Below are 26,618 nucleotides of genomic sequence, written 5' to 3' on the forward strand. Positions count from 1 at the left end.
TTCTCTGCCAAGCTGGACAGCACTGCTGGGCCCTGTGAGTTTCTAAACAAGTCCCATTTATAGTCTTTAGGTTCTGAGGCAACTATTCACTATGTTCTCATCAGGAGAACAACATGGAAAGGCTCCCACCACACAGCCCAACCGCTAGGCCACCAAGCTGTAGCTCTTCTCCTGAGTTTCCTGGTTAGTTCTCTGTCCCCCGGTGTCAGCACAGCCCCCCCCCACACACTGATCCTACTTCTGAGGTCAGTAGCAGTAGCAATGGAGACTCACAGTTGTGTTTGGTGAGTTTCAGGGGAGTCCTCTCCTCCCTTCAGCCGTCTTTTTGTTGGTGAAACAGACTGAAGTTGGTGCCTCAACTGGTAAACTGCCAGACTTTTACCAGTCACTTAATCTCTCCTGGGCTCCTCTCTGTCCCTGAGTCACACATAATGGAAGTTCTTAATGAAACATTTACTATAATCTGGAACAAAAATCTTTTATGTCCAGTAAAAGTACAGAACGTGATAACGTGTTAATGTCTTAACATTTTTAAATGTTAAGCTTTTTAATAGTACTAACTAAATAAAATGTACTTGTCATAGTGATCGGCCAGGTGATAGGAGGTTGAGTGAAATGTGTCAGGGACCAAAGTGAGTAGTAATGATGGTAACAGTAACAAGAAATCATACATTCATTAGTGTTGACTGTGTTCTAGACACAGTGCTAAATGCACTCTCTACTGGTTTCAGTCATACCACTACTCAGTGAGAAAGAAGCTTCATCTTTTGACAGATGAGGAAGCCAAGACAGAGAGAAACAAGATGGCCTTTCCCAAAGCAGATGGTTAGTTGCAGAGATTCTTGGAGCCAAGACTTCTGACTCCAGAGTGTAATCACTATGCCACACAAGCATGCGTTAGACATGTCTGGAAAGCATGCTTGTCAAATGCCACAAGTTCCAACTTACTCATATGATTCTTAAAAATTATTTTGCAGATAAGTTAAAGCTGGCTAAGACCAACGCACAGAAAAATACGAATAAAAAAGGAAAATCGGTAAATATGTCAATATATTCTTTGAAAGTTATTATTACTATTTTACATCATCTTGAATTCATCTTTGCTGATGAAGTCTGTCAAGAAATCATACATTATGAAATTCTGAGTTTACTCTAAATCAATTATTATTGTTTTGTCAAAAGCTTTGAAATTGCAATAAAGGACATCAACATAACATTAACTTCAACAAGCTACACTAATTCTTGGCCTCTGTCTCCTCAAAGTGGTATTCCTGACTGTTGAGCTCACAATAGTGCCAGGAGCCAGTGTTGCACTTTCATTAGGAATATGATGAACTGATGATATAAATTTAAAAAACAATGAGGTACCACTTTACACCTGTGAGTATGTCATACACTGGAAAAAATCAAGGGCAGAAGAGATAGTATAACGGTTATACAAAGAAACTCTCAGGCCTGAGGCTCCAAAGTTCCCATGTTCAAGACCCCCCCCCACACACACACATATGCAGTCCTCTGGCAAGACAAAAATAAAAAAATAAAAAGGGAAAGATAGAATGCTAACTGTTGGAGAGGCTGTGGAGGAAAAGGAACTGTCCTACATTACTGGTGGGAGTGTAAATTTCCAATCCAAGTGGAAAACAGTCTGCAGACTCATCAGAATGCCAGAAATGGGCTTACCCTATGACCCAGTAATTACTTGGGAGAACTAATTGGGAATTACCCAAGGAAAACAAATATACCTGTTTTGAAGAGACCCAAGTACATCTGTGTTTATAACAGCACAGCCCAAATTTGGAAGCAGTCCAGATGCCCAACAACAGATGAGAGACAACAGATAAGGTAGGGTATATATACACAATGGAATACTATGCAGCTGTTAAAACAGATACAATCATCTCATTTGCAGTATCTTGGTCAGAACTTGTAGCTATGTTGAGTGAGATAAACCAGAAAGATAAGGAAAAATACTAAGTTATCTGAAAGAAAGAAAGAAGAAAAATGGAACCTCACCTCTCCAAAGCCCTACCCAACTAGGGAAAGATAGAAACAAGAGGCTGGGGGTATGGATCAACCTGTCTACATTCATGTCCATCAGAGAAGAAATTATAGAAGTCAGAACTCTCACCTTCTGCACCTCAAAAATAATTTTGGTCCATATACCTAGAGGGGTCTGAACTCCAACACCATCAGGACTCAGAGAGAGGAGACAAAAAAAAGAAAGAGGGAGTCGGGCAGTGGCGCAGTGGGTTAAGCGCAGGTGGCGTAAAGCGCAAGGACCAGTGTAAGGATCCCAGTTCAAGCCCCCGGCTCCCCACCTGCAGGGGAGTCGCTTCACAGGCGGTGAAGCAGGTTTGCAGGTGTCTATCTTTCTCTCCCCCTCTCTGTCTTCCCCTCCTCTCTCCATTTCTCTCTGTCCTATCCAACAACGAACAACATCAACAATGGCAATAATGATAACCACAACGAGGCTACAATAACAAGGGCAACAAAAGGGGGAAAAAATGGCCTCCAGGAGTGGTGGATTCATGGTGCAGGCACCGAGCCCAGCAATAACCCTGGAGGGAAAAAAACAAAGAAAAGAAAAAAAAGGAAAGGAACTCTGAAGTTGTGACAGGTATAGGTGTGACTTATAAAGGAAGAGAAGGCATGACCATAGAGAAAAAAATAGGTGTGTGTGTGTGTGATTATTATTATTATTATTATTATTATTATTGCCTCCAGAGTTATTGCTGGGGCTCGGTGCCTGCACCACAAATCCAATGCTCCTAGAGGCTATTTTTCCTATTTTGTTGCCTTCATTGTTGGCTTTGTTGTTGTTATTGTTATTGTTCTTATTGTTGTTGTTGTTGGATAGGACAGAGAAATCAAGAAAGGAGGGGAAGCCGGGGGGGGGGGGAGACACCTGCAGGGGGTCACTTCACAAGCAGTGAAGCAGGTCTCTGTGTGCATATTTATAGAAATAATAGCCAACCCATTTTGGTGATCTTGGGAGAACTACTACAGTTTCCAATGGAGGGAATAAGGAACTCTGGTGGTGGGAACCATGTACAATTATACCCCTGTTGTCTTGTGATTTTGTTAATCATTATTAAAGTAGTAATCAAGAGGACAGTAAAGGAAAACATAAGAAGACACTTGGATTGGATGTGGTATAATGCACCAAAGAAAAGGAGTCTGGGAAGGAGAGAAAGAGATGGCATGAAAGGGTGATAGGGTGCTGGTATGTGGTTTGGGGAGTGGAACCTAGGTTGGGGGAGCAGGTTTCTTGCAGACACCTTGACACCTGTCTTGGGGAGATAAGAGGTTGTATGTGTCAACAACTGGACTATATGTCATTACTTGACCCCAAGGGAGAAATAAAAAAAAGGAATTTGTCAAAAGAGTCAAATAATTTTACCTGATTGTTTACTCTGTTTACCTTGTCTGGCTTTTTCACTTACCTCTTGATGACCTCATAGTGCACCTCAAAAGGACAATAAATCTTTTTTAATTTTTAATGATTTTATTCATTTATTTATTAATGAGAGAGAGAGAAAGAGCACCAGATACCACTCTGGTATATGTGATGTTGGGGATTGAACCGGGACCTTATGCTTGAAAGTCCAACAACTTATCCGCAGTGCCACCTCCCAGACCACCAATTAAGCTTTAAAAAAATATTTTTAGGGGGCTGACTGGTGACACACCCTGCAGAGCACACACATTACCATGCTCAAGGACCTAGGTTCAAAACCCTACATCCCCACCCCCACCTGCTGATGAAGCAGTACTGCATGAGTCTCTCTCTCTCTCTCTCTCTCTCTCTTTCACTCTTCCTCATTTTCTATCACTTTCTATTAAAAAAAAGCGTTACAAAAGATTTTAGAGGTTTTGGCTATTACAAATTATGCTACTATGAACATAGGTATACACAGATATTTTTTGGATATGTTTGATTCCTTGGGATATTTCCCCAGGAGAGGAATTGTTTGGATGGAGCTTGAAGGAATCAAGCTGAAGTGAAATAAGTTAGAAAGAGAAGGATGAATATGGGATGATCCCACTCAGCCAGTTGAAAAATAAGAACAGAAAGGGAAAACACAAAGCAGAACTTGCACTGGGATTAGTGTATCCATCAGAGCAAAAGACTCAGGGCCAGGTGTTGGGGTGGGGGGGTGACTTTCAGGTCCTGGTATATGACGATGGAGGAGGACCTAACTGGAGATGAGAGTGTGTTGAAGAAAAATGAGAAAATTTACACATGTACCAACAACTGTACTTACTGTAAACCATTAAATTTATTTATTTATTTATTTATTTTTTTTAGGACAGAGAGAAATGGAGAGGAGGGGAAGACAGAGAGGAGGAGAGAAAGATAGACACCTGCAGACCTGCTTCACCGCCTGTGAAGCGACTCCCCTGCAGGTGGGGAGCCGGGGTTCGAACCGGGATCCTTATGCCGGTCCTTGTGCTTTGCGCCACCTGCGCTTAACCCGCTGCGCTACAGCCCGACTCCCTAAATTTATTTATTTTCTTGGTAGGACAGAGAAAAATAGAGAGAGGAGGGAGACAAAGAGGGGGAGAGAAAGATAGACACCTGCAGACTGGCTTCACCGCCTGTGAAGCGACCCCCCCCACACACACAAGTGGGGAGCCAGGGGCTCGAACCAGGACCCTTACGCTTTATGTCATATGTGCTTAACCTGCTGTGCTACTGCCCAACCCCCTGTAAACCATTAAATTTAGAGGATTCAGAGTCTCATAATTAACCATCCAAGTGATTTGAATATTGTTGATAATCACTTGTCATTCCAAGAGTTAGGAAATCCACGAAGTCAATGAGTGTAAGAGGGTCAGCAGATGTCAGCGTTCAAATGGATCAACATTGGGAGTCGGGCAGTAGCGCAGCAGGTTAAGCGCACATGGCGCGAAGCACAAGGACTGGCATAAGGATCCTACTTTGAGCCCTTGGCTCCCCACCTGCAGGGAAGTCACTTCACTGGCAGTGAAGCAGGTCTGCAGGTGTTTTTTTTCTCCCCCTCTCTGTCTTCTCCTCCTCTCTCCATTTCTTTTTATCCTAACAACGACAAAATTGATAACAACAACAATAATAACTACAACAATAAAAAAACAAGGGCAACAAAAGGGAAAAATAAATATTAAAAAATGAATCAACATTGAATAATCTGACAAAACATTTTAAGCAGCCATCAAAAATAATTTGTAGATTCCCTTGAAATAAATGAAAAAATAAACATCATCTACTATGATTGCATCCAGACTTTCCTGGGCAGATATGTCCAGATATTACCAACATGTCCTGGAGCCCCACCTCCCCAGAGCCCTGCCCAAATAGGGAAAGATAGAAACAGGCTGGGAGCATGCAAATGTCCATGTCCAATGGTGCAGCAATTACAGAAGCCAGAATTCCAACCTTCTGTATCCCAAAAATAACTTTGATCCACACTCCCAGAGTAGTAAATGATAGGGGGAGATGACCAGAGGGCTCTGTACCCCCATTCTACCAAGACCTGAAGTATCTGTTACCAGGAATCTTGTTTTTATACCATCACTGAAAAGGAGGTGAATCTGGAAAAACACCAGAATCCAGGCACTGTTTCTCTTACCTGAGAGAAAAGAGGGAAAAGGAAAGAACACTCAGAATTAGTAATGGATGTAAGAGGGTGACTTAGAGAGGAAGTGAAGGCAAGACCATTGAAAAAAATGGAGGGTGTGTGTGTGTGTGTGTGATCAGCCCACATGGGTGACCTTGGGAGAACTACTGTATATTCCAGTGGAGGGAATGGGACACAGAACTCTGGAGGTGGGAACAATATGGAATTATACACTTATCTTATAATTTTATAAATCAATATTAATTCACTAGTTAAAAAAGAGCATAATTAGAAGTTAAAAATAATTAGAAATTATAAAAATGTCAAATATAAATTATGGAATTAAAAATGAACAGAGCTTCAGAGACCTGCAAAACAATAAAAGAACAGTTAGTGCCATTAGAGTTTTAGAAAGAGTAGAGGGGGGAGTGAGGCAGGAAGAGAGAAAGAAGGGGAAATGGGAAGAATACTAAAAATGGAGAATTTGAAGAAAAATTACTGAAAAATTCCCTTGCTGTTTTATTGTTTTAGTTATTACTATTGTTATTGATGTCATCATTGTTGGACAGGACAGAGAGAAATGGAGAGAGGAGGAGAAGACAGAGAGGGGGAAAGAAAGACACCTGCAGACCTGCTTCACCACCTGTGAAGCGACTCCTCTGCAGGTGGGGAGCCGGGGCTCAAAACAGATTCTCATGCCGGTCCTTGCATTTTGTGCCACATGTGCTTAATTTGCTGCGCTACCGCCTGACTCCCTGGTAATGGTTTTTGAAGATAAAGTAAATATTAAAAACTTACCTTAAAGATATTTTCTTAGAGCTGGCAAGATAGATCGCAGGGTGGGTACCTGCTTTGCAGTGTATACAACCCAGGTTTAAGTCCCATCCCCACTACACTGGGAGAAGCTTCGTGTATGTAAGATCACTCTCTCTCTTTCGATCTCTCTCTCTGTCATTCTGTCTGATGAAAGTCAGCCCTAGGTGATATATATATACATATATATATTTCCCCTTAAGATTAATAGACTTACATAAAGCAGATAAAACAAAATAGTTTTAGTTAGTGATGCATAAAAAAGAGGTTAGAAACAGTCTACAAACCTAGAATGTTGAAAGATTCCATCACCTAAGGCAACAGACTTGTAAAGTGAAAATGTAACCGAATTCCAGAACAAGTTCCTAAAAATCTAAGCTAACTGAGAAACAAATTTAGTATCTGGAAACAAGCTTCTGAAGTGTATACCTAAACATTTCTGTCAGTCATTATCCCTTCCAATTCCCAATTCCACTCCAGAAGTTTGCCTCTAATATCTAGAATATATATGTATTTTTATAACAGTAACACAACCCAATTTAAAATAGGCTAAATACACAACTAGACAATTTTTCTAAGAAAAGCATACAAATGACTGACAAGTATATAAAAAGTAACATCACTATTATCAGAAAAATGCAAATCAAAACTCACATTTGTCTAAATAGCTGATATTTAGACAAAAAAGCAGCATGTACTGGGGAGCATGATACCTTCATTGCTTATAAAAAATTTTTTATTAGTGATTTAATTTTTTAAGATTGTAAGGTAGTAGAGCTATAATTTTTCACAAGTCCCACCACTAGAGTTCCGAGTCTTATCCCCTCCATTGGAAGCTTCCCTAATTCTTTATTTTTATCGTTATTTATTATTGGATAGAGACAGAAAGAGAAATTTAAATGGGAGGGGAAGATAGGAAGGGAAAGACACCTGCAGCTCTACTTAACCACTCATAAAGCTTCCCCAGGGACCTGAATCTGGGTCCTTGTGCACTGTAATGTGAGTGCTTAGCTAGGTGCACCATCACCTGGCCCTGCTTCCCTATTCTTTACCCCTCTGGGAGTATGCACCAAAATCTTTTATGGAGAGCAGAAGGTGGAAGGTCTGGCTTCGGTAATTGCTTCTCTGCTGGACATGGGCATTAGCATGTAAATACATACCCTCAGCCTGTTTCCATCTTTATGGGAAAGTTTCACCTCTGGAAAGGTGATACTTCTAATTTTCTTTTTCCTCAGGGATGCTTGGATATTTCTGGGGGTGGGGGGTTGTTTGTTTGTTTGGTTGGGTTTTTTTTTTTTTTAGTTCTACTCAAGTTTTTGGACACGTTATTAAATTTCCTTGAAAAAAGTCATTGGGATCTTGAGAAGGATTGCATTGAAACTGTAGATTGCTTTCGGTAGGATAGCCATTTTAATAACCCAATCCAAGAACAAGGAATGTGTTGTTAAAATTTCGGAGACTCCAGCTGGGCGGGCTTGCTTCATGGGCGGGTAACAGAGATGACCAGAGACATACGGCTGGGCAGGGAAGCTGTATTTCTTTATTCAGGAACAACGATTCATAAACTAAACCAAACTAATCACCAAACAGAACTCTGCTGTCTCTTTGCGGCGGCGCAAGCACTCTCTCTTACTCTGCAGCTCTGGAACTCAGGAACTCTCTCTCTTACTCTCGAACTCTGGCGGGGCCAAGCGGGCCTGCGAAACTAACTGGACTGATCCAATTCTCTTGGCGGGGGAGAACTAGAACCCAATGTAAAGCATACAACAGGAATGTTCTTTCATTTCCTTGTGTTATGCTCTGTATCTCAGTGTCCTGTAGTTTTCCCTGTAAAAAAGTCCGTCATCTCCTTCATGAGGTTCACCCCCAAGGTATTTTATCATTTGGGGTTTAATTGTAAGTGGAATTGAATGATTCAGTTCCATTACCTCCGACTCCTCATTTGCACACAGAAAGATTTCTGTGGGTTGATTTTTCATACTGCTATATATTGAATTTATTAATTTTCCCCGTAGTTTTCTGGTAGTCTTTGGAATTATCTAGGTATATTATGCTGTGATGGTTTGATTTCTTCTTTTCCAATATGTGTACGTTTGCTCTCTTTCTTGTCTGATTGCAATGCTGAGGGTCTTCAGGACATATTGTTTTGTCTCCATTTGGGGGGGGAGTATTTCTTATTTTTCAGTGACTGATTTTTAACCTCACACTCACAAGGTCAGAAAAGATACTTTTTATGATTTCAGTATTCACATATTTATTAAGGCTGTGTACCATCCAACATATGGTCAATTGTTAAAACTGTCCTACATGTAGTTGAGAAGAATGTACATTTCTTTTTGTAAATTTTCTTATATTTATTTATTTTCATTTTGTTGCCCTTGTCGTTATTATAGTTATTATTGTTGTTGTTATTGATGCCATTGTTGGATAGGACAGAGAGAAATGGAGAGAGGAGGGGAAGACAGAGAGGGGGAGAGAAAGGCAGATACCTGCAGACCTGCTTCACTGCTTGTGAAGCGACTCCCCTGCAGGTGGGGAGCCAGGGGCTTGAACCAGGATCTTTATGCCAGTCCTTGCGCTTTGCGCCACGTGCGCTTAACCTGCTGCGCTACCACCTGACTCACAGAACATACATTTCTTTTGGGATAAAAAGTTGAGATAAATTTCTTTTCCGATTAATACTGGTTTCTATAATTTATAAAGAATGTCTTGACTTAACCATCTTTTTTCCCACTGATTTGAAATGTAGCCTTTATCATTTGCTAAAATTCCTGTTTTCAGTAATGTTTCAGTATATAATTTTTCCTTTTTCTGCTACATGACTATACCATCTTTTTTTTTCCCTTTATACATTTGACAGTGAATACAATAGTTTGTACGTAAATAACATTTCTCAGTTTTCCACATAACAATACAACCCCCACTAGGTCCTCTTGTAATTCTTTTCCAGGACCTGTACTCTCCCCACCACCCACCCCAGAGACTTTTACTTTGGTGCAATACACCAACTCCAGTTCACGTTCTCCCAAAACGTAGACCATCATAGACCAGGTCCCATGAGATAGGGCATATGTTCACATGTATCCATAAATTTGGGCAGAATATATACCTGAAAGCAAAAGTGCACAATAGTCTGCAGTGAGTCAGTATATGCAGCAAGCAAGTAGAAAGACCTAAAAAGACACCATAAAGTTCATAATGAAATAGTGTCTACTTAGACTTAGATACTCTCCTCACCTACTTTCTATTATACTTTTCTCACTCACTCCAAAGCTAAATTTACCAAAGTAAGGACTGCAAAAGCTGAATAAGGACACAAGTCTGGCATACTTTAATGATGACTCTCTAGTCACTATCAGACCACCCTGTCAGCTGGGGCCCTAATCGGGGAGTCCTGAGATTCCCAGACATGACGGGCCTAGACCTCCAATATATCCCTCTCTCCATTGTTACCAGTCATCTCTATCAGGAACAACACAATAGACCCCTTTCTTTGCCCCCATAGAACCTTGCCCTCAAGATGGATCAACAACGGTAGAGAATGTTCCATCCTCTGAAGGGAGGCTAGACATCATACTTTATGTTCCACCTGAGGAAGATGAGTCCTGAAATTGGGGCAGTTTGGAACATTCCTACTCATGACCACAGAATGTGAGCTTGGATCTACAGGGATACAGAGGTCACATAGGCTCCTAATCTGAATATGGACCCCAGATCAGATCAAATCAATGGGGTTTACAATCAGTAATATTCATACACCTTCCCCATATTTGTGTTTTCTTTTCTGGTCTTGTTTTTAAAATTCTGCCTGTGAGTGAGATCATCCCATATTCATTCTTCTGTTTCGGACTTATTTAACTTAACATGATTTCTTCAAGCTCCATCCAAGATGGGCTGAAAACGGTGAAATCACTATTTTTTTTTTTTTTTTTGCCTCCATGGTATTTGCTGGGGCTCAGTACCTGCACCATGAATCCACTGCTCCTGGAGGCCATTTTCCCCCCTTTTGTTGCCCTTGTTGTTGTAGCCTTATTGTGGCTATTATTGTTATTACTGATGTTGTTGTTGGATAGGACAGAGAGAAATGGAGAGAGGAGGGGAAGACAGAGAGGAGGAAAGAAAGACAGACACCTGCAGACCTGCTTCACTGCCTGTGAATCAACACCCCTGCAGCCCAGCACTCAGATCAGGATCCTTACACTGGTCCTTGTGCTTTGCGGCACGTGTGTTTAACGCGCTGTGCTACCACCAGACCCCCGAAATCACTATTTCTAATAGCTGAGTAGTATTCCATTGTGTTTATAGACCACAACTTGCTCAGCCACTCATCTGTTGTTGCACCTGGGTTGCTTTCAGGTTTTGGCTATTACAAATTGTGCTGCTATGAACACAGGTATACACCAATCTTTTTGGATAGGTGTGTTAGGTTCCTTAGGATATATCCCCAGGAGAGAAATTGCAGGATCATAGGGTAGGTCCACTTCTAGCCTTCTGAGAGTTGGACCAATTTATATTCCCACCAGCAGTGTAGGAGGGTTTCTTTGACCCCACAACCTCTCCAGCATTTGCTGCTGCTACCTTTTCTCATGTATGACATTTTCATAGGAGTGGAATGGTATCTCATTGTTGTTTTTATTTGCATTTCTCTGACAATCAAAGACTTGGAGCATTTTTTCGTGTGTTACTTGGCCTTTTGACTCTCTTCTGTGGTGAATATTCTGTTCATGTCCTCTCCCCATTTTTGGATGCAGTTATTTGTTTTGTGATAGAGTTTGGCAAGCTCTTTATATATTTTGGTTTTTAAACTCTTGTCTGATGTATGGCATTTAAAGATCTCCCATTCTGTGAGGGGTCCCTTGGTTTGGGTAGTGGTTTCCTTTGCCATGCAGAAGATTTTTAATTTGTTGTGGTTCCATAGGTTTATGCTGTCTTTAGTCTTCTTTGTTAAATGGATTAATTTCATTGAAGGTGTCTTTAAAATTTATGTGAGAAAGAGTTCTGCCAATATTTTCCTCTAAGCATCTGATAGTTTCTGATCTAACATCCATGTCCTCGATCCACTTGGAAGGATTCCCTGACTAGGGCCCCAGATGATGAGTTGGTATGATATTCACCAAAAAGAATCTAACTTTTCTAGTCCTCTCTTTATCTGAGGACTGTAGACTTTCTCCCAGTTGTTTAAGCATTGAGTGCCATTTGTTGTTCCCAACAAGAATTAGGCTTTAAGGATCTGTTTTCTTTGGACCTTTCTGCTAGATTGCCAAGCTAATTTGGTCTAAATCTGATCAATTAGAGAATTTACAATGCCTTCTTTTGGCACATCTTCTAGGATTCCAGGCTTAAGTCTAAGTCCTATCACAGTGATCTATTAAGCACTTTTACTTTGAGTTATATGATTGCCCCTTGCTTATTAATATATGTACACTTGTATCTAAAGTATACTTCTACTTTGATAGATGGTGTGTCATCTAAAGTAGAACTAGATAGTCCCACGTTAGGAAAGATCTCACCAGATTTGAGGAGTTGGGAGGTTGACATCTCAGGCTTGTTATATCTCTGGCTACAATGCACAGTAAGAATTCAGTATGACAGCACTAGTAGCATTGATTTGGTTGAGGTCAACAAAGGTAGTATGGCAGTAAGGAATCAGAGAGAAGAAATATTAAGAATTCTGTGTATAAAGGTTTCAGGCCTAGGAGAGATGAGGAACTTAAAGAGAATGCAAAAGATTCCTTGTAGTCTTAGAAAGAGTTTAAAATAGCAATAGTTATTTATTATTATCATAACCACATTAGTTGGGGTTTGTTTTCTATGAAAATCCAATATTTAGCATTTATAGTAATATGCTGTGTCCTTTATGGTATCTGGAAGTCTCCATATTTTAGATACTGACAGGGCCAAGTGGTATTGATCTATCTGGTCTAAAATTGTAGTTAACAGATATTTTTTTTTTAAAAAAACTGTATATACAGATATATTTTTAGAGGTTCTGGAACAATTTAAGCCCTGTGTTAGAGTTTGATCATCTTACAAATCTGAAATATTACTTAGGTTAAAGCAAATATTTATACTTAGAGCTATGTCTAGGCAGTTAGAGAACTTGAAGTATTAAATCCGTTTTTCCCCCTGACATTCATATCAATATCAGTAGTGATTTATGAGATTATAAATTAATAAGATTATAATTTCACACCTTTCCCACTACCAAAGGTCTGTGCCCACCCACTCCTACCCCCCCCCCCCATAGAATTCTGGGTATAGTCCTAAAGGTTTCAGGTCTAAGAGAAATGAGGAGCTTAAACAGAATGCAAAGGATTCCTCATAGTCTTTGAAAGAGTTTAAAATAGCAATACATAATCACATTAGTTGGGGGTTTGTTAGTCAAATTTGTGCAATTTTGTTTTTGTTTCCCGTGTCCATGGTGTAAAGTCTCCAAATATATCTTTATTGATAATGTCATGAAATGTTTCACTGATATGTTCTTCTATGTATTTTGTACTTTCAAGTCTAATGTCCAGATCTTTGATCCATTTTGAGCTAATTTTGGTGTATAGTGTTAATTGGTGGTGAAGTTTTTTCTACATGTTGTTGTCCAGTTCTGCCAACACCACTTACTTGTTAAAGAGACCTTTTCCCCAGTGGGCAGATCTGGCCCCTTTGTCATATATGATGTGCCTTTCTATGTGTGAGTTAAGTTCTGGATTCTCTGTCCTATTACATTGGTCCGTATGTCCATTTTTTTCCCCAGTATCACACTGTTTTAACTATGACTGATTTGTAGTATAACCTGAAGTCAGGTATTGTGATGTCTCCATTTTTCTTTTCCTTAGGAGTGCCTTTGCTATTTGTGGGTTTTTGTTTTTTTTAAGTTCCACACGAATTTTTGAATGAACTGTTCAATTGCCTTGAAAAATGTCATTGGGATTTTAATAGAGATTACACTGAATCTATAGATTGCTTTTGGCAGAATTGCCATTTTAATGATATTTATTCTTTCAGTCCAAGAACAGGGAATGTTCTCCCATTTCTTTGTGTCATCCTCTATTTCTTATAACAATGTCTTATAATTTTCCTTGAAAAGGTTCTTCACATCTTTTGTTAGATTTATTCCTAAATATTTTATCTTTGGGGATTCAGTTGTAAATGGGATTGCTTCCTTAAGTTTCATTTCCTCTAGCCTATCTTTTGTGTAGAGAAATGTCTTGTGTTTGTGGGTATTGACTTTGTAACCTGCTACTTTACTGAACTTATTGATGATTTACAGGAGTTTCTTGGCAGAGTTCCTGAGGTCCACTAGGTATATCAACATATCATCTGCAAATAATGACAATTTAATTTCATTCTTTCCAATTTGGATTCCTTTGATATTTCTTTCTTGCCTGATTGCAATGGCAAGGACTTTGAGGACTATGTTAAATAGAAGTGGTGAGAGTGGGCATCTTTGTCTAGTTCCTGATTTTAGGGGAAAAGCTTTCAATTTTTCCCCCGTTGACTATGATGTTAGCCATGAGTTTGTCATATATAGTCTTTATTATGTTGAGGAATTTTCCTTCCACTCTCAGTTTCTTGAGGGCCTTTATCATAAATAGGTGTCAAACTTTGTGAAATGCTTTTTCTGCATCAATTAATAAAATCAAGTGATTTTTATCTATCTTTTTAAAATATTTATTTATTCCCTTTTGTTGCCCTTGTTGTTTTATTGTTGTAGATACTATTGTTATTGTTATTGATGTTGTCATTGTTGGATAGGACAGAGAGAAATGGAGAGAGGAGGGGAAGACAGAGAGGGGGAGAGATAGACACTTGCAGACCTGCTTCACCTCTTGTGAAGCAACTCTCCTGCAGGTGGGGAGCCGGGGACTCAAACTGGGATCCTTACGCAGGTCCTTGCACTTTGTGCCATCTGCGCTTAGCCCACTGTGCTACTGCCCGACTCCTGATTTTTATCTTTCTTTTTGTTGATATAGTATATTACATTGATTGATCTGCAGGTGTGGAATCATTCCTGTTTCTGAGGAGTGGGTCCTACTTGGTCTTGGTGGATTATTCTCTTAATATGTTGTTGGGTTCTATTTTTCCAAAATTTTGTTGAGGATCTTTGCATTCATGTTCCTCAGGGATATAGGTAAGTATATAGGTTATTGTTGTTGTTTTTTGTTTTGTTTTTGGAGTCCTTTCAAGATTTGGGTCTCAGGGTGATGTTAGCCTTATAAAATATGTTTGGGAGTGTTTCCTCTTCCTTTATTTTCTGGAAGAGTTTGAGGAGGATGGGTGTTAATTCATCTTTGAATGTTTTTTTTTTTTTAAAGATCGCAGAGGATGATCTTTTTTTTTTAAGCAAGTATGCATCTTCTTATTTTTTTTTTTTATTTTCCCTTCTGTTGCCCTTGTTGTCATTTTATTGTTGCTGTAGTTGTTGTTGGATAGGGCAGAGAGAAATGGAGAGGAGGGGAAGACAGAGAAGGAGAGAGAAAGACAGACACCTGCAGACCTGCTTCACCACCTGTGAAGCGACTCCCCTGCAGGTGGGGAGCCGGGGGCTCGAACCATGATCCTTACTCCAGTCCTTGTGCTTTGTGCCACATGCGCTTAACCCGCTGCATTACCGCCCAGCCCTCGTCTTTGAAAGTTTTATAACATTCATTAGTATAGCCATCCAGAGCTGGGCTTTTGTTCTTGAGGAAGCTTTTGATTACTGTTTCAATTTCTTTACTAGTGATTGGCCTGTTATGTTCAACTCCTTCCTCTTGTGTCATGGTATGATTCTAAGGATGTGTCCATTTCTTCTAAATTGTCAAATTTAATTCCATACAGAGGTCCACAGTAGTCTTGCATGATCCTTTGTATTTCTACCTTATCTGTTGTAATATTTTCTCTCATTTCTGAGAGATTTTACCATAGATTTCTCTGTTTTTCTCTTAGTGAGTGTAGCGAGTGGTTTATCTGTTTTATTTATTCTTTCAAAGAACCAACTCCTGGTTTCATTAATCTTCCTAATGATCTTTTTGTTTTCATTTTATTGACTTCTGCTTTAACTATTTCCTGACTCCTGCTGACTGCTGGTTGTCTTTGTTCCTCCACTTCTAGTTGGTTCAGATGGGTTGTTAGATGGTCTACTAGTGATTTCTCCTCATTATTAACGTGGGCCTGTAATGCTATGAACTTCCTTCTCAGGACTGCTTTTCTACATCTCAAAGGGCCTAGTAGCTGGTTTCTTCATTTTCACTGGTATTTAGGCAATTCTTAATTTCTTTTTTATCTCTTCAGTGACCCAAAAGCATGTTGTTTAGTCTCCAGACTTTGGGGCAATTTCTTTTCCTTTTTGGATGATTTCTAGTTTCATGCTATCATGGTCTGAGAAGACATATTTTATAATTTTAATATTTACATATTGATTTAGGCTGCCATTGTGGCCCAGCATATGGTCAATCCTTGTGAATGTTCCATGTGTACTTGAGAAGAATATATATTAATTTCTTTTGGGATGGAAAGTTATATATATATTAGGTCCATTTCATCTATGGTTTCATTTAAGACTGCTATTTCCTATTGATTTTTTGTCCAGATGATCTGTCTCTTGCTGTGAGTGGCGTGTTAAATCTTCTACTATTATTGTGTTGCTGTCAATGTCTCCTTTACTTTCAGTAAGTATTTGCTTTATATATTTGGGTACACCTGAGTTTGGGGCATACATATTTATGATGGTTATGTCTTTTTGTTGGAATAATCCTTTGATCATTTTGTAGTATCTCCTTCTGTCTCCACTTACTTTCTTTACCTGAAAGTTTATTTTATCAGAGAACAGAAAAGCTGTTCTTGCCCTTTTTTGTGAACTATTAGCTTGGAATATATTGCTCCATCCTCTTACATTAAGTTTCCATTTGTCTTTTTCTTTGACTGTGTGTTTCCTGAAGACATATAATGGATAGATCCTGTTCTTTAATCCATTTAGCTACTCTGACTCTCTTGACAGGTGACTTTGGCCATTCACATTTAGGGTGATTAATGATATATGTGGTTTGCTTATGTCAATTCTGATTTTTATTTTCAGTTTGTTTTATGATGTTGACTCTTTGCCCATTTGTTTCTTTCTGTTCTTTTGTATGGATGAGTTTCTGTGATGAGTTCCTACTGATTTTTCTTGTACTTTCTATAAATCTCTGTTCTTTGTTTTGTATTGTGGTTACCATAAGTATGATAACTAACATTGTGTATCTTTAAAAAAAAAGTCTGTTTTAAGTTGATTTTGATTAATGAACATTTGACAGAACTTTTTTGTCTTTTAATTCCTCTCCCTTTCCTGCTTTATCATTCTTTCTTATTTTTATTGTGTTCTTCATTCTAGTCTACTGCTGTTCACCTCATTTAGAACATGTATTCCTTTGCTTCCTCCTTTCTTGTGGAACTCTATTCAGGAATTCTTTTAAGGTGAGGTAGATTATGCCAAATTCCTTTAGCTTTGGAATATTTGAGAAGATCTTTAACTTTTTTTTCCCCCTTTTGGATAGAACAGAGAGAAATTGAGAGGGCAGCAGAAGATAGGGAGAAAGAATTATAATTCTTTTTTTTTTTTTTTGTCTCCAGGGTTATTGCTGGGGTTTGGTGCTGGCATTATGAATCTACTGCTCCTAGTGACTATATATTCCATTTTACTGGATAGGTCAGAGAAATTTAGCGAGGAGAAGAGAAAGATAGACACACCTGCAGACCTGCTTCACCACTTGTGAAATGACCTCCTTTCAGGTGGGGAGCCAGGAGCTCAAACTGGGATGCTTACACTGGTCCTTTAATTTTCCCCATATTTGAAGGATAATTTTGCATGATACAAAATTTATGCCTGGAATTCCCTCTCTTTTAGTATTTTGAATATGTCATTCTACTCCCTCCTTGCCGCTAGGATTTGTAAAGAGAAATCTGATGAAAGCCTAACAACACTACCTTTGTATGTAACTACTTTCCTTTCCCTAACAGCCTGCAAATTTTTTTCCTTGTCACTGAGTTTTAATAGTATTAAGGAAATCTGCTATAAATCAAGAAGATTGAATCCAAGGTGGGTGAAGGGAGAAAGGAAATTTATTATGCATGGGCCAAGAGTTCAGATCTTTCTGAGAACTCCAGCCTTGAACAAAGAGACAAGTTATATAGGGGTGCAAGCTTGAGAGCAAAAATTATCATTACAGAAGCAGGAGCTGCAAGGTTAAGGGGTTGAGACTTTTTACCCATTGCTCAGGGTCTGGTTGCCTTAATTACTGTTTTGGTTACTTGTTATCTTTGTTGCATAGCTGTGTCTGGGAAAGTTAAGCTTCAGCATAAGATATACCACTAGGGTGAGGGGTACCTTTTACGGGGACAGAAGCTAGCCAGGGTTACAGAAGGTGATATGATAAATAATTAAAGACAAAATATGGCAGTAACCTTGGTTACTACTATAAATACAAGTTGGCACAGTTGCTTTTTCTTTCCTTTTTTTTTTATTTAAGAAAGGATTAATGAACAAAACCATAAGGTAGGAGGGGTAGAACTCCATACAATTCCCACCACCCAATCTCCATAACCCACCCCCTCCCCTGATAGCTTTCCCATTCTCTAGCCCTCTGGGAGCATGGACCCAGGGTCATTGAGGGTTGCAGAAGGTAGAAGGTCTGGCTTCTGTAATTGCTTCCCCGCTGAACATGGGCATTGACTGGTCGGTCCATACTCCCAGTCTGCCTCTCTCTTTCCCTAGTAGGGTGTGTCTCTGGGGAAGCTGAGCTCCAGGACACATTGGTGGGGTCTTCAATCCAGGGAAGCCTGGCCAGCATCCTGGTGGCATCTGGAACCTGGTGATTGAAAAGAGAGTTAACATACGAAGCCAAACAAATTGTTGAGCAATCATGGACCCAAAGCTTGGAATAGTGGAGAGGAAGTGTTAGGGAGGTACTCACTGCAAACTCTAGTGTACTTCTGCTTTCAGGTATATATTTTGCAGTAGTTTATGGATTCGTGTGAACATAAGCTCTCTCTCACAGAAACTGATGTATATCTAGGTTTTGAGACTTTCTTAGAAAGTGAACCACCTGAGATGGAATTAGAGTGTACTATGAAAGGAAAGGTCTCACCCGAGTAATGAAGCTGAAGGGTTGTCATTCCACACGTGAAGTCTCTGGACACAGTCTGAGGTGAAGCATGTTGAGGTGGCAATCGTTGCGTTGGTTAGGTTGTGATCGGCGGATGCAATATTATTTGGTATGGATTGGGAGACGCATACGGGAAAGTGGGCCCTATCCAAGGGTTCCAGGACTGGGGGAAGTAGGGTTTCTATAGTGGAGATGTGAGGTTCCTGCTGTCTTAGGGTTCAAAAAGACAATGGATAGTTAATGTTATCACATTATTTTTAATTGGGTTAACTTTGAAAAGTCCTTTTGTTAGGGTTTGCTGTACAGTATCCAGTATCTTGTATATAGCTGTGCTATTGGATGCTTCTAATCTACTTGGTCTAAGCTTTTGAGAGAGTCTGCATATCAAATACACAGCCTATATATTAAAAAGATTCAGTTTTTCTTTTGAGAAACTTTTGAGACATACAACTGATTTTCCCCCTCTCATATTAATTAACTACTGATTTATATGTCTACATTTTGCTAGGAGTGTACATAAACACCATTCCCACCACCAAAAGACTGTGACCCATCCCTCCCACCCACTCCCACCCCCCACTGGCCCAGGAAGCTGCATGTCTACCCCTCACCACAGGGTTTTTACTTTGGTGCCCTACTTACAATTTGATCAGGTCCTGCTTTTAGTTTCCCTTTCAGATCTTCTTACTCAACTTCTGTTGATGAGTGGGATCATCCCATACTCATCTTTATCTTTCTGACTTAGTTCACTTAACATAATTCCTTCTAGCTCTGTCCAAGATGGGTCAGAGAAAGTGGGTTCATTCTTCTTGATAGCTGCATAGTATTCCATTGTGTATATATACCACAGCTTTCTCAGCCACTCATCTGTTGTTGGGCACCTGGGTTGCTTCCAGGTTTTAGCTATTATGAATTGTGCTGCTATGAACATAGGAGTACACACCTCTTTTTGGTTGGGTGTTATGGAATCCTTGGGGTATAAGCCCAGGAGAGGAATTACTGGATCATATGGAAGGTCCATGTCTAGCCTTCTAAGAGTTTTCCAGACTGCTCTCCACAGAGGCTGTACCAATTTACATTCCCAGCAGCAGTGTAAAAGGGTTCCTCTGTCCTCACATCCTCTCCAGCATTTGTTGCTGCTGTCCTTTTTGATGTATGCCATTCTTACAGGAGTGAGGTGATATCTTAGTGTTGTCTTAATTTGCATTTCTCTGACAATCAGTGACCTAGAGCAGTTTTTCATATGTTTGTTAGCCTTTTGGATCTCCTCTGAGGTGAATGTTTTGTTCATATCCTCTGCCCATTTTTGGATGGGGTCATTTGCTTTTTTGGTGCTAAGTTTGCTGAGCTCTTTATATATTTTGGTGATTAGTTTCTTGTCTGATGTAAGGCATGTGAAGATCTTCTCCCATTCTGTGAGGGGTGTCTCTGTTTGTTTAATATTTTCTTTGGATGTGCAGAAGCTTTTCAATTTGATGTAGTCCCATTGGTTTGTTTCTGCTTTAGTCTTCCTTGCAATTGGGTTTGATTCATCAAAGATGTCCTTGAGGTGTAGGTGGGAAAGTGTTTTACCAATGTTTTCCTCTAAGTATTTGATTGTTTCTGGTCTGACATCTAGGTCTTTGATCCATTTGGAGTTGATTTTTGTTTCTGGTGAGATAAAGTGGTTCAATTTCATTCTTCTGCATGTTACAACCCAGTTTTCCCAGCACCATTTATTGAAGAGAGCCTCCTTTTTCCATTTAATCCTTTGGGACCCCTTATCAAAGATTAGGTGCCCATAGGTGTTGGGATTTATTTCTGGGCTTTCAATTCTGTTCCACTGGTCTGTGTGCCTATTTTTGTTCCAGTACCATGCTGTTTTGATGATGATGGCTTTATAATATAGTTTAAGGTCTGGGCGTGTGATGCCTCCATTTCTGTTTCTTTTCCTCAAGATGGTTTTGGCAATTCTAGGTGTTTTCAGGTTCCAGATAAATGATTGTAGTGTTTGTTCTATTCTCTTAAAGAAGCTTGGTGGAACTTTGATGGGTAGTGCATTAAATTTGTATATGGCTCTGGGGAGAATATTCATTTTGATGATATTTATTCTTCCAATCCATGAGCATGGGATATCTTTCCATTTCTTGGTATCAGTTTCTATTTCCTTGAGTAGCGACTCATAGTTTTCAGCTTACAAGTCTTTCACTTCTTTGGTCAACTTTATTCCTAGGTATTTGATTGATTTTGCTGAAACAGTAAATGGGAGTGATTTCTGGATGTCTTCTTCTTCAGATTTAGTATTTGCATAAAGAAATGCCACTGATTTTTGTACATTGATTTTGTAGCCTGATACCTTGCTATATTGCCTAATAACTTCCAGTAATTTTCTGCTGGATTCTTTAGGTCTTTCTAAGTATACTATCATATCATCTGCAAATAGTGAGAGCTTGACTTCTTCCCTTCCAGTCTGTATTCCTTTGATTTCTTTCTCTTGCCTGATTGCTATGGCAAGAACTTCCAATACTATGTTGAAGAGTAACGGTGACAGTGGACAGCCCTGTCTAGTCCCCGATCTGAGGGGGAATGCTTTCAGCTTCTGTCCATTGAGTATGATGTTGGCTGTAGGTTTGCTATATATAAACTCCACTATCTTGAGGAATTTCCCATCTATTCCCATTTTTTTGTAGTTTTGAGCATGAACGGGTGTTGGATTTTGTCAAAGGCTTTCTCTGCATCTATTGAGATAATCATGTGGTTTTTGGCTTTGCTTTTATTGATGTGGTGAGTGACATTGATTGACTTACGGATGTTGAACCAGCCTTGCATTCCTGGGATGAATCCCACTTGGTCATGATGAACAATCTTTTTGATATGTTGCTGTATCCGGTTGGCCAAGATCTTGTTTAATATTTTGGCATCTATGTTCATCAGAGATATTGGTCTGTAGTTTTCCTTTTTTGTTCTGTCCCTATCAGCTTTTGGTATCAGGGTGATGTTGGCTTCATAGAAGGTGGAAGGGAGTATTCCTGTTTCTTCAATCTTATGGAATAGCTTAAGAAGTATGGGTATTAACTGTTTCCTGAAAGTTTTGTAGAATTCGTTTGTGAAGCCATCTGGTCCAGGACTTTTGTTGTTGGGGAGATTCTTAATAACGGTTTCAATTTCTTTGTCTGTGATTGGTGCAACAGTTGCTTTTTCTATGTCAAACATCTGACTTTCTTGGCTCTCTGCTCTGAGTTGGGACCTTCCAGTAAAAGTTCAGTCTGATCTTCATCATCTCAATTTTGTTTTCACTTATTTTGACCTTTTACTTTTACACAACGACTGTGTCAAAGTTTCTGCACTTAGTCATTCTACACATTCTTAACTCTTTATTCTCAGTGATTCTTTTCTATGTGGAGGCCTTCTTACAAACACACCACAATCATATGAGGATAAAATTTTGGAAATTCTCTATCAATAGTTTTACAATAACTCACCTTGGTGTTGGTCATTTTGCATTCATGTTCCTGGGTGTGCATTCTACTCTTGAGTAAGTGTGTTCTGAGGATTGCCTAAATAAGGAAAACTCTCAGCAAAATTTCTCTGAAAATGATCTTTGATCCTTTGACCCTGTCCTCATCCTCAGATATTCCTATCACTCCTACATTCAAGCTTTTGATGGAGTGTGCAGTTTCACAGTGAGTTGCTTCATTCTTTCTAAACCTTTCAACTCCTTAATCTTTAAACTGAAAGAATGGACTAATTATATCTTCTACATTTGAAATTATTCTTTCTGCATGGTGATTCTACTTCCTAAGCTGTCTACCTGAGCTTGAACTAGTGTCTTTCACTTCTTTTTTTTTAAGATTTTTTAAATTTATTAATGAGAAACATAGGAGGAGAGAGAAAGAGCCAGACATCACTCTGGTACATGTGTTGCTGGGGATTGAACCCAGAACCTCATGCTGGAGAGTCCAATGCTTTATCCACTGCGCCACCTCCCGGACCACTGTCTTTCACTTCTTGCAGCTCTGTTTGAAGTTTTTCTTTCATGCTGTCCAAATAACTAAGTGATTTCTGATTGAAGTTCTTCTTTCATGCTTTCTAGCTCCATAGAGAACTGTGTTCTGAGCTCTTCTTTTGTGTTTCTTAATTCCTTGGTGAAATACTCCTTCAACTCTTGAGTCTGTTTCTCCATACTATGCATAGATTCTTGGAGAGTCTTCATAATGAGCTTTCTGTAGTCTTTCTCTGATAGTCTCTACATCTATAATTTCTTGGAGTCCCTTTGTTTCATTTCTATCTGACTGATGTGGCATGGTTTGCTGTTTAGTTCTAGTATTTTTCTGTTTACACATTTATTGTGTTGTTTATTGCTGGCCAGCAGATGGTGTTATTGTTTTGATCTCTAGAATTCCCTTTGTTTATATTTTTCACAGTGGAAAGGGTGGGGGCTGGGTTGGGCTTTCTTATGGTATCAAATGCACCCTTTTCTTTCTCCCCTTTTTTTGGTGTGTCCTTGTCTGAGTTTCAGAGGCTAGAACCCGAGTCAAAGATTGAAAGGTCAGGGGTCCAGTGGTAGTGCATTCAATTAAGCATATTAGTATTAAGCACCAGGACCTGTGCAAGGATTTGGGTTCAAACCTCCCATGCTCCCCACCTGAAGGAGGGTCTGCTCTTCCTCTCTATCTCCTTCTCCTCTCAATTTTTCTCTGTCCAATCCACTTGAAAAAAAAAAGAAAGAAAAAATTGGCCACGAGGAGCAGTGGATGAGTAATGCGGGTACTAAGCCTTAGCAGTAACCCTGAAGGTGTAAGTTCCCTTCTCTCACTGCTGGAACTGTGTGCTGCTTTAACTGCTTGCTGTGCATGGAGGCAAAATGGTTCTGTGCTGTGCCATGCTGTGCTGTGCCATGCTGCCAGGAGTGCTAACTTCCTGTGTTGGGCTTCAGTCCTGTGCCCCTTCTCACCCCGACCTTCTACAAGTTCACCCTCCTGAGGCTACAGATGTCTCAGTTGTAGTTAATGGATTTTGTTAAGATCTATGGTTGTAGTTATTTGTTGGTTTTTGGTAGACCTGATCCATTCCCTTTCTCCATGGCCATGCATCCTAGAAGTCCCATTTGGTTATCTAAAGCAATCCACAGGCTTTTAAAATAAGTTAATATTTGTTATGAAAATTCTATTCCTTTTATATTTTTAAGTTTGCTTAAAGTTACTATTTGTACATTATTCTGATTCTGCAAATTCACTAGGATGACTATTACAGTATGAAGAGAGATAAAATTATTTTAGGAACTATCTTTGCACTAAAAGTAATCTAAAATTAATACTCCTTTTGTTATAAGGTGGCTTTTGTGCCAAGAGAAGACAGCTCTCCATATCGTAAAAGAAACTATATACAACTCAAACCAAAATATCAGGTATGTCTTAAGTTATTTTATGTCAATATTAACTTTTCTCAAGTACTCTTTTATATTTCTCTTGTAATTTATTTTTATTTTGTTTTATTTTATTTTACCTGCAGGTTTATCACTGGGGCTTGGTGCTGCACTACAAATCCACTGCTCTTGGTGACAATTTTTTCCATTTTATTGGATAGGATAGAGAGAAATTGTGAAAAGAGGAAAGGATATAGAGGGAAAGAGAAAGATAGACACCTGTAGACCTGCTTCACCACTTGTGAAGTGACATCCCTGCAGGTGGGGAGCTGGGGACTTGAACCTGGATCCTCGCATGGGTCCCTGCACTTCATACTATGTGTGCTTAACCAGGTGCACAACTGCCCAACCACCTCTGGTATGCTTTATATAGTTTAGTAATTCCAAAACCAGATTACTCAGCTACTCACTAGAAACATTTCTAATGACTATTTTTCACACACACACACACACACACACACACACACACACACACACACACACACACACGCACTTCCAGTGGTCCTCTATAACTTAATGAATCTTAATGTGAAACAATGTAGGAACCTGAATTCCTGAAAAATTTTCAGGGACTTTTTATGTTGTCACTGGGGTATCAAGCAGCATTTGAAATCCAGTTATAATGCAGTTTGAGGGGTCTCGGTGATAGTGCATCTGGTTAAGTGCATACCTTTTTTATTAAATATTTATTTTATTTATTCCCCTTGTTGTTTTATTGTTGTAGTTACTGTTGTTGTTATTGATGTCATCATTGTTGGATAGGACAAAGAGAAATGGAGAGAGGAAGGGAAGACAGAGAGGGGGAGAGAAAGACAGACACCTGCAGATCTGCTTCACCACCTGTGAAGTGACTCCCCTGCAGGAGGGGAGCCAGGGGCTGGAACGGGGATCCTTAAGCTGGTCCTTGCACTTTGCGCCATGTGCGCTTAACTGGCTGCGCTACCGCCCAACTCCTGAGTGCATACCTTATCAGGCATAATGACCCAGGTTGGAACCCCTGCTCCCTACCTGCATGAGGGACATCTCATGAGTGAGTGGCTAAGCAAGTTGATAAGGTGATTTTTGTCTATCTTTATTTCTATCTTGCTTGTCTCTCCATCTCTATCTCATTCTCAATTTTCTTCTGTCCTATCCAATAACAGAAAGAATAAAAGGGGGAGGGAGATGACAGCAGGAAGTGGTGGCAATAACCCTGATGGCAATTAAAAAAAAAGTAATTTGGAATAAGTTAAAGTAGATACCAGGGTAATTATTTCACACATTTTTTTTCTTCATTCTAAATGATAAGTGTTTTTAAAGGAGAAAGAAAACCATAACAAAAACTACATATGTGTTCTGGATCTGTGACTAGTACTTTTTGAATTCCTTGAGTTAGGGTGCAGATAGATAGCATAATGTATATGCAAAGAAACTGTAATGCCTGAGGTGCCAAAGTCCCAGGTTCAGTCCCCTATCCCACCATAAGCCAGAGCTGAGCAGTGCTCTGGCTAAAAATAAACAATAAGTAAATAAATACTTTTAAGCTTAAAAAATTGAAGTAATGTGGTTTAATAATACTGTATAGTTTCAGGTGTACAATTCCTTTTTGACATTTTAATTATTTATTATTGGATAGAAACAGAGAGAAATTGAGAAGGAAAGGAGAGATAGAGAGGACAAGAGACAGAGAGACACCTGCAGCCCTGCTTTACCATTTGTGAAGCCTTCCTCCTGCAGGTGGGGACCAGGTGCTTGAACTCAGATCCTTGTGCACTATGTGTGTGTTTAACCAGGTGTGCCCCTACCCAGCACCCCATGTGTACACTTCTTCACTTCAGCAACTATGTACGTCCCACACTCACACCACCAAATGTTCAGTCATCATCCATGATGAAACAGCAAAACCCTTACATAATGTACTCTTGATCCTCTACATCTTGCTTTCTGTTTCAGCTGGATAATGTCTCTATGATATGAACTAAGAGTCTGAATTAAATTCTTCATTTTGAAGACTATTTAATGAGAGAGTAGCCTGACCTGATAAGACCTACAAAACATCTTGTGGGTATTACACTCATATTTCATGAGTAAATATGGAGTTTTTATTATGCTGCTCTCTCCCTTTTAACAGTCTCTGTGGTGCATAGTAATATAACATACCACAAAATCCAAAATGCACCAAAGACACAAGCTGATGAAACTCCATAGGTATTGAAAGTGGTACTTTCGGATCTCTTTGTTTCACAAAACATAACATTAAAAAATAGATAGATAGATGATAGGCAGATAGATGATAGATGAAAGATAGATAGATAGATAGATAGATGATAGATAGATAGATAGAGCTAGAGAGGTGACTCAGCAGTATTGCAACATACAAAAAAAGCAAGATTAGGGGGCTGGGCGGTAGCACAGTGGGTGCAAAGTGCAAGGACTGGAGTAAGGATCCCAGTTTCAACCCCCGGCTCTTCACCTGCAGGGGAGTCACTTCACAGGTGGTGAAGCAGGTCTGTAGGTGTCTGTCTTTCTCTCCCCCTCTCTGTCTTCCCCTCCTCTCTCCATTTCTCTCTGTCCTTTCTAACAATGACGACAACATCAACAATAACAATAACAACTACAACAAGGGCAACAAAATGGGAAAAATAGCCTCCAGGAGCAGTGGACTCAGAGTGCAGGCACCAAGCCCCAGCAATAACCCTGAAGGCAAAA

General features: G+C 39.6%; 1 protein-coding gene across 1 annotated transcript in view; it reads left to right on the plus strand.

Moving 5' to 3' along the window:
* C2CD6 (C2 calcium dependent domain containing 6) overlaps positions 1-26,618 on the plus strand; it is a 133,570-nt gene that overhangs the window by 98,070 nt on the left and 8,882 nt on the right. The window contains exons 16-17 of the mRNA XM_060194151.1: positions 978-1,036; positions 23,838-23,912. Of these exons, the coding sequence (XP_060050134.1) occupies positions 978-1,036; positions 23,838-23,912 (134 nt within the window). The remainder of the gene's footprint in view (positions 1-977; positions 1,037-23,837; positions 23,913-26,618) is intronic.

Source organism: Erinaceus europaeus, chromosome 7 (genome assembly GCF_950295315.1).
Source record: "Erinaceus europaeus chromosome 7, mEriEur2.1, whole genome shotgun sequence".
Lineage (NCBI taxonomy): Eukaryota > Metazoa > Chordata > Mammalia > Eulipotyphla > Erinaceidae > Erinaceus > Erinaceus europaeus.